The sequence below is a fragment of the Accipiter gentilis genome, chromosome 16, assembly GCF_929443795.1.
Source record: "Accipiter gentilis chromosome 16, bAccGen1.1, whole genome shotgun sequence".
NCBI lineage: Eukaryota > Metazoa > Chordata > Aves > Accipitriformes > Accipitridae > Astur > Astur gentilis.
This window is the reverse complement of record NC_064895.1, coordinates 26,818,708-26,834,666: the sequence shown is the minus strand read 5'-3', so window position 1 is coordinate 26,834,666 and position 15,959 is coordinate 26,818,708. Positions and strand designations below refer to the sequence as shown.

General features: G+C 40.6%; 1 protein-coding gene across 1 annotated transcript in view; it reads left to right on the top strand.

Annotated features, from left to right (window-relative positions):
- Positions 1–15,959, top strand: part of PKHD1 (PKHD1 ciliary IPT domain containing fibrocystin/polyductin) — a 260,367-nt gene that overhangs the window by 179,475 nt on the left and 64,933 nt on the right. The window contains exons 54-58 of the mRNA XM_049818774.1: positions 1,733–1,887; positions 3,831–3,983; positions 4,353–5,231; positions 6,391–6,553; positions 10,504–10,664. Coding sequence (XP_049674731.1) covers positions 1,733–1,887; positions 3,831–3,983; positions 4,353–5,231; positions 6,391–6,553; positions 10,504–10,664 — 1,511 coding nt within the window. The remainder of the gene's footprint in view (positions 1–1,732; positions 1,888–3,830; positions 3,984–4,352; positions 5,232–6,390; positions 6,554–10,503; positions 10,665–15,959) is intronic.

Below are 15,959 nucleotides of genomic sequence, written 5' to 3'. Positions count from 1 at the left end.
CTAGAATATGAAAGCTGAAGCAAGTGCCTTTTTTACTGACTGAGAGAAGCTGCTCTATGTATTTTTCAACATGAATCAGCACATGAGTTAGGGAAGGACTTAGGCTTTCAAAAAGAAGGGAAAAAAAAGAAAGTACTTACAGTAAAAACCTAAACTAGTATTTCAATAGATTAGTATCTTAGATGGTGTCTCTTACCATGTTTTCTTTTGTTTACTGATTCCTTTTATTAGAATTCTTTGAAATAAAAGAGTTACAATTGGATCTACAAGATGTAAATTATTATTGGAGTGTATGCCTGGGACTGGACTTAAGATTCAACTTCTAGTATGGGTTGCACATGAACTGTCAAAAATTCCAGATACACGCCACAGTTATTCTTACTCTGTGTGGTTTTGCTTCTTCTTTTCCAATGTGTTTATCCTTGAACAATACATAGTTCTCAGTCACACTAACACTTTCCTGCCATTTCAGACGATATACAGTGCTTCCTCTAAGCAAAAAAAGAAATCAAAGTTTTGGTAGACATTCCTACTGAATGTTCACAGGTGCTGAAAACTAGAAGTACTCATCTCGAGCCTACTCATCTTTGAAAAAAACTGTGAGAAGAGACACTAGGAAAATTTGGCAACATAGCCCACTACTTACATCGCTTTAGGACTTTCCTTTCTCTCTGCACCTCTGTCACTCTTGACTGCATGATGAGGCATACTCTGAACTCATTCAGTGGTCTGTTTTCTCAACAATTACCTGAGGAGTACAGAACATCACCTGGCCAGCACCAGTCACCCTGTAATAGGACAAGGTGTTTATCAAATATATATAAACACTGGTCATTATCCATTTTGCTTTTACTAAATGCTTTTATTTTCTCCATGTGAAGCTAAAAAACCCCATAGCTACAAATATAACTAATAAATATAATAAAGAAGGATCTTCAGTTCAAGATTAAAACAGTGACTGTGTAATGTATAAAAAGGTACCTAAGCTCCCATTAGAGTCAGCAGAGTTCTAGCTGCTGGAGCCTAGAGGGCAATTCAGCTACCAAGGGCAGGATTGAGGAACCTAAACATAGGTTTTGGGCTGATCTGAGGTGCCTTGGGGCTCATAGGAAATGCCTTTGAGTCCCTTCCATGGCTTCTACCTGTGTCTCCAGGAGCACTCCATGACCAAGTTCTATCATATCTACCAGCTGATGTCTTAGATATCCTGAAACATCTCAGATAGCAAAAGGTGCTCTTGTTTAGGGAATCAAATCCTGCTCTATGTGCCCAATTCAGAGAGCTTATTGCCTTCTACTCACTACTGACTGTACCGATCAACTATAGAGGAAGCTTAAATGCCAAGTGCATGCACACACACACACAACCCCACACACGGACACCTACATTTTGTTGTCTTAAGTCCAAAGCTGACTTTCAGCTCTGTAGGATATTCCTGGCACCAAAAAATGGTCTGACATGTCTTTGGTAACTTCCTTGAGCCCTGCAACTCTGTACTGGAACTGTATACCTTGTTAATCAATGGTGTGAAATAGACATTTTAGGATTAATTTCCTCCCACATATTTTAGACATCTGTTTTTGCAGAAAGCCCTAAAGGGGCTTTTCCTAGAGCATAGCCTGTGGATTCTTTCTGAGATCTGCCTAGGCAAAACTGTTGTTCATTTTTTAGGAAACCTGTGAGTATAACTTTCATAAATGTAATGACATTAACTTAATATCTTGCGTTACAGGATTTTTGTGGAGGACGAAGTAGACTGGAATCATGGTGGAGATATTGTGATCAGCTCTTCCTCCTATGAAGCCCACGAAGCTGAATTAGTGACACTTAAAGAAGTCAATGGTCATAGCATAAGAATTCATGAACGCCTTCTGCATAGGCATATTGGTAAGGAATCTGTGTTTCCATTTGAGAGAGTTTTCTTCTGAAGCATTGACTTTCCATTTCATATCTCACCAAGATCAATTCTACTTTATTGAAAAGTAGAATCTTCATTTCTTTCTCCAAATACTTTTTTCTTGCTGTTTTGATACTGAGAATGTGATGTTAAAAACTGTACAGAATAGTTGATTCTAACACGAATTTCTGGGAGTAGAATTAATTCAGTGCTGAATGCTTTTGGAAAACTTCCCGGTGTTCCATGTTTTAAATACAACTAGTTAGCAGAGAGAGAAAATAACTGAAGTTTTAAAGAAAAAAAAAAGCAGATTTTTTTAGGCCATTTGCACAATTTCTGTGGTGTGTCAAAAACTGAAAAACTAAAAGCTACCTTTTTTTTTTTTTTTTTTCCAAATTTCAAAATCATTAGATTCATGGAGTTTCAAATGCAAAAATTTATCAATTCCATGGCATGAAACTAATGTATTTGTAATCTAATATGTAAATAAACATAAAATCTGTATAGAACTCTATTTCCTGTGTAGATTACATAGTATCTGTATCTAAGTGGAAAAAGAGATGCACTGTTTATAATTTATTTAATTTTATTTCAGCCTATAAAGTAAATTTATTATCATCTATTTAACAAAAATAAAAGAATTTGATTAGCAGGTCAAATTCTGAAGATCCAAACCCAGGATTTTTCCTGTGCATAGCAATATCTTTTTAATTTAGTCTTTATTCAAGCTATTAGGCACAGAAGTTAGTATGATGGATAAAAAGGTTCAGAAATCTTGTGTGTTTTACATGGCTATACCTGTGCTAGTAAACAAAGCTTCACTTGGAACTAAGCCCTGTTCTTCAATTATCTGTAGTGTTAATTGATAGTAGCCTCCACGGCACAGTTCTGTATGGCAATTGTATTTTTAAAAAAACACAAAACAGTTCAAAAGATAGCACATCTAGACCCCATTTCCAGTAGTTTATGCATGGCCTTTCTGCTTTTTCAAGGGAAAGAAGAAACCTGCCCATCAGTCTTGGGGCCAGAGAATGGTTCTTAACCTATTTTCTTAGCTAAAGTAGATACAACAAGTGTATCCTGAGATGAAATGATCACATACACATTGAGTACTGCAGCAGCTGTTAGATATAGCTGAAAAAAAAAATGAACTGATGGGAGAATTAAGAGCTATGTAAATACTGGGATTCACCTGGGCCAATGTAGGTATCTACATTAAATGTTCACACGTGAGCTAGTCACTCTCAGCTCCCTTGATAATCAGAGCAGAAAACCACATACTGCTCACTTGTATTTCATCTCCCCCTAAAGCAGGTGTATAAAATAGATAATAAATTGCACTTAAGAATTGAGTGCTTTTGCTCTCCTTGTACATAAAAATGGTTTGGATAACTAAATCATATATGTAGATATCTAAAGTCACCTGAGATTAATTCCAAGCTAGACATCTGCATAAACTCTCTCATAAATCTCGTTTAGAAAGACTTTGTTTAGAAAACACACACAACCAAGACACTACAGCAAATTGTTTTTTAGCATTGTCATTGGTGTGATCCTAATAAGAATTCATGGAGATCAACTCTGCAGCGCACTGAAGAATAACTCCAGCACATACAGCTTAGAAAAAAATGAAGTGTTAATCTGTTCATTGATTTGGCATCTGCACACCGCAGGGAAAAGGTTTAGCACCTTCTTTTTCTAAAAATGAAAAATGCTGGTAAAATATAAGTGCATGGTGAATATTTGATGGGCAGGTGGCCTTTCTGGTTTTGTGTTGATGTATGTAGATTGTGCTGGAGGAAAAACACACCTGAATGTCAGTGCAGATTCTGCAGAGCAGCTGTGCATAAGCTGTCAGGCTTTATGTCCCTCAAAACACTGGTTTATAGGTATGATAGACACTTATCACATTTTCTTTCTTGAAACTCCCCAGGGCATTCCCATGACACAGAAGATGGTAGACGCATCCCTTTGGCTGCAGAGGTTGGGCTCCTAACACGGAACGTACAGATGAAGTCTGATGTGGCTTGTGCTGGGAGGATGTTGGTGGGACGTTTTACAGCCTCCAGTGGGACAGAGTTTGAAGGTAGTTGAGATTCACCTGTACTCATCGACCACACCAGTTCTGCCCAAGAAAGTACAGTCTAACAACAGACGTATCCATTTGCATGTGCTATGCAATTCTGAGCAAACTGTGACTGTGTGACACATATGAAGCCTGAGTACTAATAATATTTCATAAATAGTGGAATATGTTTTAGGAAGGGGTGTTCTGTGGTTAGTTGAATTTTACCATAACTTTATATATGTTTATGAACAAATACCCGTTACTTGCAATACACTGACAAAGATTGCCTGCTATTGCATGCCTGAGTGCTGTTTGAATGGTCGACATCCTCACCAGTTCTTAGGTAATTTTGTAAGCTTTTATTTCTCTATAATTATCTCATTGCAGGTGTCCTTCAACTCTTAAATATTGAATTTTTGAACTTTGGGCCTCCTCAGCTTTCTGCCATTGAATTCAGGAATATATCCCAAAGGTCCTCGGTGGTGTCATCCAGCATTACTGGTAGCTGCGGAGTTGGCATTAAAGCAGTCACGAGCGACTGGATCTTGTTGCATGATAACACAGTGTACAACACGGTTGGACCTGGCATCGATTTGGAAGGGCAAAATCATTCTCTCATCGGGAACCTTGTTATTCTGAGCAGGCAACCAGAAGGCTTATTAAACTGGGTTGCTGGCATCAAGGTGAACCTTGCCATTGGTGTCTCCCTCTGTGGCAATGCTGTGGCAGGATCTGAGCGAATTGGCTTCCATATCAGGGGGCAAGAGTGTTCGCTAGATAGAGATTATTGCAGTGAAAACGTGGCCCATTCAAGTCTCCATGGTATTCACCTCTACCGGGGAGATGGATTTCAGACCTGCACTAGAATCACAGGTTTTCTATCCTATAAAAATTACGACTATGGTGTCATGTTCCACCTTGGAAGCAGCGTCATCGTGGACAATGTGGTGCTGGTGGACAACACTGTGGGTCTGATGCCAGTTGTGTACTGTCTCTATGCCAAGCAATGCCACATGGGGAAAAGATTCATAGAATTTAGAAACTCCGTCATTGTCGCAACAAGCTCAACTTTTGACTGCATCAGAGACAGAATCAAGCCTCACTCAGCTGATCTAACAGCCAAGGATCGACCACCATACTACCCCCTAAGAGGCCGTGTTGGGATTTTATGGCCTACGTTTACCACGGTTCCCAGCCAAAGGCCAGATAACCCATGGCACAAAACTGGACATTGTCCAAAAGTCCTGGGACTCATGAAGCTGAAAGGTTGGTCTTCCACGTCCACTGGCCAGACTGTTCTGTCACTGTTTTTCTCAACTAATTACATTTTTCCAATTGAAGTTGCAGCCTTTCACACCCACAAATGGATGTAGTAGGGAAATCTGAGCCTCAGTGGAATTAATAACAGAATTCTTCTTCAGTTCGATACAGTTCAATAAAAAAAAATATTATTTGGCATTTTTCACTTCCTGAATCTACTGCAGTATAATTATGTCATGTGCTAATGTATATATTTTACCTCAAACATGCCTGCCTTCTGTGGTATCTATTTTTCCACTCGATTCATCTCTCTGATCTACAGTTACCTCTAGCTAAATAAAGATACCAAGCTGGAGAAGTGAATAGCACACTTTGTATAGAATTTGCGTAGAACATAATGACTACAGCTGCACAGAAACAGCTACGGCTTTTATTGTTATAAGGGATTGCACAAGAGGGATAAAAGTCAGTTATATATCCTGTGTCTTTGGTTCAAATGAATTTTACAGTCCCCAGAGTAATATTTGCATATAGCAGAACCTAGATAGCTGGTTGCCGTGGTGGGATTGAAATACCTCACAGTTTTTCATGTCTTTATCCCTCACTGCTACCTACTTTTGTAAGAAAATACTTTATCCTCTTTTTACTGAAGAATAATGGAGACAGAGAAAAACAAATAGACTTGCACAGGGTCTCACAGAAAACTTGTGGCAAAACATGGGGTTTGTAGCTGCACAAGAGTTCAGTGCCCGAGCCAAGCACGTGTCACCAGACCCAGCTCATCTTATGCTAACATCTGGCAAAAGGACAAACCATCCAAGGCAGGTTGTCACTGAACTGGTTCCTACTGATTCAGATGGAAATTTATTAATCACTCTTGGTTTTGTTTCTTTCTCACTTAGTATTTCCTTTGATTTAATTTCCTGTGGGCATGACTTGGTTTGTGTCAACTTAAGATATAACTTGGCTATGGAATATTCTAAAGCCAACTGAATATCTATGATCAATGTAATTAGTCTGATTTTAAAATTATTTGTACATATATATATACACATATGGGAGCAACTTAACATGAAAAATGTCATAGAACAGAGTGTGTCTCTTTCTGATTCCGGCACTGCTCTAACCACTTTTCTGCACTTGATCTTCTCTTAATCCCTGGCAGAAGTCACCTTTACTGGTTTTACAAAGAGCTGCTACAGTGAAGACAGGGATGTCTGCATCATGTCAAATGCTGACCATTTAGGCATCATGCCTCTTATCACAGCGGAGACATCAAGGATGTTACATGTCAATGAGAATGACAAGTTCTACTTTCATCCAACAAGGTAATATGCTTCATTTTGAAGTATCTTTTTCAATGGTTTGTGCAAAAAAAAAGCACCTACAGTTGCAGGACTCTTCTCACCTCTGTTTGTATCAGCTGTCTTATTGTATTGTCTTACAAAGAGTTTAAGCAATTAGTTTAGCCTGGATGTCTCGCTGCAGAGCAGTCCCATTCTTTGTCTCTGTCTCTGCTCTTATACTGCTTCTGTCTGGCAAAAATTAACAAGCTCAGACATCAAACATGCACAGGAAAACTCAAATCCAAAAATAAAGAAGAAACACACGCCACACCACACACCCCCCCACTCCCCCCCCCCCCCCCCCAACTTAGTTTAGGGCAATTTTTTTAAAAAAATGAGGTTCAGATTCCATCAAGGTGCATCTCCAGACCAAGCCTCTTGGATTTCCCTTTTTACTGACGTTTGTATAGCAAAACAAGCCTCACATATCCCATTTCTTAAAACTCCATCCTGAGCATCTCTGATTTCTCAGCCTCAGGCTTCCGAAAATGTCAGGACCTCCAGCAAAAAAACCCTGAGACAGGGAATGTCCTTTTGGTCAGGGAAGTGGACCTTGATTTTTGCCTGCGAGATCACATCAGAAATGTTGATCAGTACCAGGCAGGCTGTGAGATGTCAAATGATTGCCAGAACTGCTCCTGCCCAGGGAGAATATCATCTGCGTGAGGAGGTACGTGGAGGAGGGAGGGGAGAGCTTCATCTGCAACCTTAAGTCACTGCTGGTTGCAGCGTTTTAACCATTCCACATCCAGTGGAGACCACGTGCCTATTTATTTATTACAACCAGGGAACACAATACAGAGGCTATGTCAGGAAAGCCTTGAAGTAGCAAAAAAATCCAGCATGGACTCCACTTGCCAGTCAAAAATAATTGGAGGTGTCCCACACTGCTATGTTTAGAGCCCCTCCAGCCTTCTGCCAGAGTTTTTATTTTATTCTATATTTTTGCTTTTTGCTCTGGGCATTAGTTTGCGTGTAGATTTCTGACACCTGTCCAGCTTGTCAGCTCCCATTACATTTCACTCTTGTATCCATCCCACAATATTATGCTATTAGTAAGCTGCTGAATACGCAGTCCACTGCAAGAGCTGGTGATTTTCAAACATGATGAATGCACATGGATTACCAAATGCTTTCTTAGTAGTCTGGTAAACCTCTGAGGGTGATTTCATCTCTCAGTGCTCCTCGTGCATTATCTGCATGCATATATTTAATCCACCTTTGCAACTGCTGAGCTTGATCCAAGCTGTGGCTGCATTGTTCCGCTTCAGCATCCTGAAGGGGTATCTTGATGGATATGTCCTGTCAAAGAGAAGGTGAGCATTGCCTTAGAGCAAGATGAGAAAATAGAAACATCAGGGAATATAGCAAGACCATGAAGTACTTTGCTTGTCCCACTGGTAGACCCAACCAGCTGAAATGCTGGATCTTTTGAGAGATGTTCAACAATTGTACTAGCTGTCAGGATCAGAGGAGCTATCTTTGTTCTCCAGCTCGTGTGAGCTGTGTTCATCGGGGGCATTGGCTCGTTTTTTTCTCTGCCTTTACTGTAAATCTCTGCATATATTAATAACTGTGTTTTCCTAACCTGAGCCCAAGAAATTCTAAGTTTTCTTCAAGACTTAATGTGTATCCCTGTAGCAATCTGAAGATGTTTCCATGGACTTTGCTGGATTATAAATCATTGTATCTCATTGTATTTTGTAACAGGAATGATATGGCCAGTTGGCTAGTTCCTTTAAGCTGTGTTAAATCTTTAGCCAAAATGCAGTTAAAAGCACTCAAGATCCTCAGTATGTGATTCAGCTCCCTACATTTTCGTGATCCAAAAATTAGGCATGTAATCTAAAGAAGACACTAAACTCATTCTGTAGTTAACAGAGACCCTTCTCTCAGAAATGATTCATCTCAACTGTCCTATATATGTCTCAGGTGAGGTGAGTTTCCCTCCAACAAACCTGTCCTGTTGCAGGTACCTCCGTCCTGGACGCCACGCTTTAATGATCTACATAGAGGTTCATAAGCTTTTCTGGCTGTTTCAAGCCACTAAATTTACAATTTCCTCCTGAGAGTATACTGATTATAAAATTGGATAAACTTATTTGAAAATTAGATGTAGTTTGCCAAGATACATTATCATGCCATCCAAAAAGAGATTTGTTCTAGTTTGGACTAACACTCTGAAACTCTCTTACTTCATGAGCCTTATTTTCAAAGTATGGTTTAATTAAGTTCTTAGCATCTGAACCTGTCATTAGAAGGAGAGAAATAGCTATTCATTGTCTGGGAGACTGTACCGGTTGAGTAATTGCTTACTACTAAATATGTGTGATTGGGTGATGAAACCCTGGCTCAGGCATAGCTCTGAGGTGAGATCTGTGTACATTTCTTTTTAAGCCCATCAAAACACCAAAATGACATTGAATATCCAAACCCATTTTTTTTTTAGAACATAAACTAGGAAAATAATCTTTTCAGACACAATTCAAAACACCTGGGCATGAAAAAAAACACAACAGAAAATAAAACAGGTTTATAAACACATTAATCCTTACGCATTGTGTCCTATTAGAGTGAGTTTTCTCTCTCAAGTTTGCTTCTGCTCTGGAAATGTTAAGTGGCTCCTACAACAAACTTCTCTGAATTCCTAGCAGAAGTCTCTTTATTTTGCTTCTTCTGGTTATGTTCATACTAGTAAATTAAGTAGAACCAAGGAACTGATCATCAGGATTTGAGTTTTAGCACTGTTCGACTCTGAGCATGGTCATGGGCTTGGCTTTGGCATGAGCCAGCTAGCATTAACCCAATCAATGCCATAGTTTGGGAGCTGGTCAAGGACTTTTCCAAACTGATAGTTTGGATGTGACCATCCTGTTTTGAATGCTATGGCAATTTAACTCTACAGACAGGGACAGACCGTACCAGTGGATCTGGGAAAAGGGTGGGTTCTGAAACTGGTTAACTTGGATAGATGGACCCTCTGTGGCCCAGCCGTAAATCTTCTCCTTGCTTGTTCCAGGACTCTCTAAGTCTTTATTTAAGATGTCTGTTCCCTGCTGGGTCCCTCTCTCATACTTGCTGCCATTGCACCTTGCTTCATGCTTTCTTCTGCATAAGATTAGTTGCTCATGGGAAGGTGCAATTTTCTGGGCTCCCCCATTCCTGAGTACAGAGGTGAGAACAAGGCAAGCAGGTACTGCTGGGCAGGCAATGCTTTTCAATGAAATACTGTGTACAACACACACCAATCTATAAGCAAAAAATAAATAATCCATCACCTGGCTGATGTGAATAGCAATGCCTGTGCCGTATCAGCACTGCATACTGCAGCAGAGATATTCCTGGTCACTTAGTGTGATAGCAGCCAATGCACATTTCCCTTTCACTCAGCAACTACAGGTTTCATCTGCCATAGGTCAAAAATTAATGGCATATGGATATTGATGGTTGCATCACTGCGGTTCCTCAAATCAGGAAAGCCAGGAGGGAACCAGAGGTACTCAAACTGCAACTGTATAGCTGGCTCTAAGGACCATGATAGTCCACACCATCAACTCCAGGGAAGAGGGGATTTGGGAACAGAAGTTATACTGGAAATGAGATGATTTTCTCTGTCCAAATCCAGCCAACTTTTGAAGAGAAAGGGTGTTGATTTGGGTTTTTTTGTCAGTTTTGATACAAACATGCCAAAATACAAATATTTCTCCAGAATTTCTTTGCAGAGTATACCTCAACTAATATACTTAGGTTTCATTCATTTTTACTTACTTTCCATTTTTTTCTTTTCTTGGGCACGTGAGTTCACCTAGTAACACATCAAGATGTTGCATGTATGTGCAGAAGTGTGTTACCAGTGTAAATAAATTACAAACAACAGCACAGTATTTTTCCTTTGCTCTCTTCATAATAACATTACCTCTCCTACCTGTCAGTATACAGACCTCTGAAGACACCATGTTCCCTGAAAAGAGCTGCAAAAGCTCGAGGAAGGCCCTTTTCAAGGATTTGGATGGAGGTGTCCTGGACCTAGAACCGCCCGTTTCTGTTTTCCCAAAGTCAGAATTTGAATGGACGCAGTTCTACTTGCAAGCTGGTAAGTGCCTGTGCTGGCTGGAGTGCCTGCAAAATCGTGCGTACCTTTGACCCATGAGGTGTGATTTTACCCCAGGCTTTCACCGAGACCTCAACTGAGGTCGAGATGCTGGTGGTCCCAGATTGTGTGATGCCTTTCCAGGATGGATGTAGTGAATTGCAGTGTAGAGGTCTGGGAGCCCTCGTTGCACAGTCCTGTGTCCACCAGCGTCTCTTTGCCTTCTTGCAGAATCATGTCATCTGGCATCCTTAGGCCCTTTAGGGTTTAATTAATTCATTTTAAGACCAGAACAAAACTTACCTGCCCTTTGCAAAGTCCTCTGAGAGCATTAAGAGATGCAGGCCATGTAAATGCTACATAAGTGCAAAATAATAACAATTGGCCCAGCGAGGATTTTCATCCATATCCCACTGAGGAGATAATCAAGCTGCAAACCCACTCCAGAAGTTTAAAGACCCCTCTCTCTGGTTTAAAAAGGCCCATTCTGCTCGGTAACCACTTTCTGAAGGTTCACACAGCAAGGCTCCCTTCTCATCCTGATTAAAACTCTGCTCTCTGATTCCAAATAAACTCTTTAATTACAATTAGCGTTTCCTGCGCCTGCTGCTGATGGCGGCCATTTTGCTGAAAAGGCGCATCATTTGTGACTCCAGCGGTATGGGAGACTGATGGAAGGGACTGTAATTAATCCTGTTTTCCATCCCACTCTAAAACTGATTAAACATGAGAACTTTAATCTTTAAACAAAATGTCTAATGTGTACCCAGTAAAGGCTTTTCCTCTAAGGATCCTGCTCTAACTGGCTGCTTACAGGGCTGATTAATGTGTTGTCTAGATGCAAACACACTGTTTTTTACTCTACCTTTTCTGCCCCGTTTATGAATCACATGCAAGTGCTAATAATCTAGCAGTATTACCACTTAGTACCTGCGTATTAACGCATACATTCTTTTGCATACAGAACCTGGATTTTATTTAGATTTTTAGCACACCCTGGCACGCAGTCATAGGCATGCCAGGAATCCCCACCATCTAAAGTGCACTAACAGTGCAACCTGCACTCCACAGGGTTTATCTGCTTGTGTAATGGAGGCAACAGCATATGGTAAATGCTGCCTGCCTCTGAGGCTGTAACAAAATTGCTGTGTTTTCTTCTTGCTGCCCAAATATGAATGGGGAATTTTTTTTTCCACCCTCCCTTCACAACTGTGTGTTAAATTCCTCTGTATTTCTCATTCTGACCTGCGGTTCCTTTCCTCTTGAGGTTAACATTTGGAAAGGCACAGCTTGATGCTAAGGTGAATTCATGGTCGTCTTCTTCCCTTCTCTACTCTCTCCTTCTCCTTCTTGAAAGTCATAGCACTGACTATTTTGCACAGTGCAATGCAGGCTCCCACGTTAGACAAACAGGAGAAAATGCTCGCCTTTCCTGCTCCCACAGATCTTCTGTGGGGCCACATTCCTGCTTGGCATGACAGTGCTTCAAGGCCAGTGAGGATAGTGGTGTTACGACGCTGTTGAGCAGATTTTGTCCCTTGGAGTTCTGCCTTTCCTAAATCCAAATGAGCATTCAGTATTTATGTTATCTGGGTGGTCAAGACCCACTTCGTCCATGTATCCACCTGGTACCCTGTTAAACCTGAGTAATTCTGACCACCTCCAGCCACTTCATCAGAGCACTGCAATGCAGTGGTTAGTGCTCTGCTAGCCTGACTAACCACAGAAACAAGAGAGAGTCTTTTCAGGTAGCTACACAACATCCTTGCTACTTCCACAGTTCAGGGACACAAGTTTCTTTGAGACTCAAAAGGTCTGGCTTTCCATATCCTTTTAATTACACCTTTTTCCAGATGCATATATATATTCCATTTAAGCTTCCAGTTTGGACAATCAGCTTGAAATTATTGGCCCTCAGCCATTTCTAGATATTCTGATTACTCTGGGGGAGCAAACCAAAACACTCAATATACTTCAGGGACACAAATGCCAGGGATGTATTTTCTCAGAAGAATACCACAAGGAAGACTCTGCGAGAGCCATAACTGGGGCACAGGGTATCATGCAGTATGATATTCATGCTCCTGAATTCACATGATGTCTTTTATAGAAGATGCAATCAATATAGTATATATGTAATATATTATTTGTATATATATGTGCGTATATGCAAAAGGCAAGGAAGGATGACTTGGCTTCCTGAGTTCTGCCACTGCAGATGGGCAGTAGCAAGCCATGCAATGTATATTTAATCATGTACCTTTTTTTTTTTTCTTTTGTCTTCCTGTGTGCCTGATGTTTTACCTACTGTCTTACCTCTTAGGGTCATAGACCAGGTCTTTTTATTGTGGCTTTCTGCAGAAGCAGAGTTGTTCACGTAAAACTGAAGTTTTAGTCTTCTGCATAAACCACAGAATTCAGAAAAAAAAACGGGAGGGAAGAGATCCAAGATTTTTGTTATTATTAATTCTACTAAAAGAAAAAGGAGCAACAACAAAAGAGACTTTGATTCAAAAAAAAGCATAATTATTTTTTAATCTAAGGGTACATTTTGCTCTTATTTTTTCTTTTAACTATAATACTGCAAAAGTTGAGACTGAAATGTTTTCCAACACCCCCCCTAAATCATTTATGAGGAACTTTCACAGTATCATTTTTCAAATTATCCAAAACAATTTAATGAGTTTAACATGAATTTGTAATTATTTTAATCTCTTTGAGCTGCCATTTTTGGATGACAAAATGTTTTTCTCCCCAAACTCATCTCTATACCAGACCTCTTACAAAAGAGCTTGGGGCCAGGCCTGGAGCACTAAATGGTACCATGATACAGGAAATTCCAGAATCACAAGCTGTACAGCAGAATTAGCTATAAGCATGAGTGTGTCTAGCTGAGGAATAAAGGATAAATGAACAGTTCGTGTACTCAACTGATTTCTGTGCCCAGGTTAAAACCCCTACTTCATGAAAGAGACCTGATACAACCATGATTCTGTAGTTAAAGTTTCAACCATTTGCTGGCTTCTGCAATATTTATAGGACTCTGTTATCATACTGCCTCATGTCTGTAATCTGACAACAGCCAGGTCCCAGAGACATTGAAGTTCATTGTCTTCCCTTGTGGAAATGTAGCTGAGGACCAAAGGCTGGTAGAAGATTCATCTGACCCCACTTCCATTGCTTCCAGTGTCCTCTCCAGTGAACAAAGAGAGATTGACATGTTAAGGGCAGAAGTTAAGTGGGCTGATACACAGATGTCTGAGAGATGAAACCAAGCCTTTCAAGTTCTAAAGCCTGCAGACACCCATGTTTTCTTTCTGCTGGCAGATACATTCTAGGCATTTTTTAAAGCGATTTGTGCTGAACAGTCATAGAATCATAGAACAGCCCATGTTGGAAGGCACCTTGAAAGATCATTTGGTCCAACCTTTCGTGGGAAAGGGAGCCTAGATGAGAACATGTAGCACCCTGTCCCATTGCATCTTGAAAACCTCCAGTGATGGAGACTCTACCACGTCCCTGGGGAGGTTGTTCCAGTGAATGATTGTTCTCATTGTAAGTATTTGTTTCTTACTGAGGTGAGACCTGTCCTGGTGCAAATAGTACCTGTTACCCCTTGTTTTCTCCCTGTGGCTCCTTATGAAGAGAGAGCTTTCATTCTTTTCGTAGCTTTCCTTTGAGTACTGGAATACTTTGATGGGGCTGCCCCTGAGTCTTCTCCAGGGAGAAAAGACCAAACTCCTTCAGTCTTTTCTCATAGGACAGGTTCTCCAGCACTTTGATCATCTTTGTGGCCCTCCTTTGGATCCTCTCCAGTCTGTCCACATTTTTCTTGAATTGTGAGGACCAGAATTGGACACCCTACTCCAAGTGTGGCCTGATAAGCTCTTAGTAGAGTGAGATGATGATGTCTCTATGTCTGCTAGCAATGCCTCTGGATGCAGCCCAGGATCTGATTTGCCTGCACTGCTAACGCACGTTCAGCTTGTTGTCCACCAGGACCCCCAGGTCCCTTTCAGCAAGGCTGTTCCCCAGCCACACAGATTCTAGCCTGTACTGGGGTCTTCAGTTAGAGGTGCAGGACTTCACACTTGTCTTTGTTAAACTTCATGCAGTTCTTGCTAAGCCCACTCTTCCAACCTTTCCAAGTGTCCCTGTAAGATGGCTCTCCCTTCTGATGTGTGCACCTCACCACCCAGTGTAGTGTCAGCAGTAAATTTGGTGAGGGTGCTTTCAATCCCATCATCCAGATCATTTATGAAGATGGTGAACAGCATGGGACCCAGTATCGATCCTTGGAGGACAAATAAGCTAACCTGAATATTAAATTGTTGCCAGTGTCAGTGACCCCTTTGAGTGATAAAGGGATTAAGAAAAGCAGAAAGGAGTAGATGTTTGTTTGTTTGGCTCTATGCAACCAGGTACTGAGCATCAGTAACTTAACAACTTGTTTGTCTTCTTTTATCCTGCCTTGTAGGAGAGACATTACGATGGGGCTATAGGTGAGGAAATGGGAATGCGGGGAGAGGAATGAAGAAAGGAAATGGTCATCAGAAAATCTGTCTGCCAGTATTGATACTTGCAGAAGTGTTTTCCCCCCTTTTTAGAGGGGACAATATGACTCTCACTTTCCAAGTGAACCCAAAAAATTGTAACTTGCTGTATAGGTCTTTAATCTCAGCTGATATTTATAGTTAAACATTAGACTATGAGGATTCCAGATGCCAGGGTATTACAGCATGAAAGCAGGCTGGCATCCCAGACAGTATTGGATTCTTCAGGATAGGTGCCTTTGAGTGTTCATATCCATGCAGGCAGGGGTCCAGCCCCAGTGATCTTGTGCAAATCCAAAAGTGACTCCTTCCCATTCTTATTCTTCCCCATTAGCATGGCTTCAAATATTGGCCAGAAGAATAACCTTTCTGTGTCTCATGAAATTGTTAGTTATAATGCAGAGTTCCCAGTATGACTTCCATGGTTTCTAAAGAGATGCAGAAAGATCCTTAGGTTTACATGAGAGTAATTTGTTAGGTTAATTGACGGAGGCCCTGTTCTACTTACTTTTACTCGTCAGAGTAATTCTGATGTACTGAAGGATTATGAAGTTCTGGGCTATAAGATTTAGGTATCATGCAACTTTTTCTTCAGTTGTTAATATGTGCTCCTTGCACTTCCTGTGAATAATTGCATTTATTTTCTACTTTACACTAGTAAAACCTGGCACCTCCTTGTAAGTTCTTTCGATATAGTAGTGAAATTTAGGTCTGTAATACCCCTGTGGGATAGGCATATATTTTG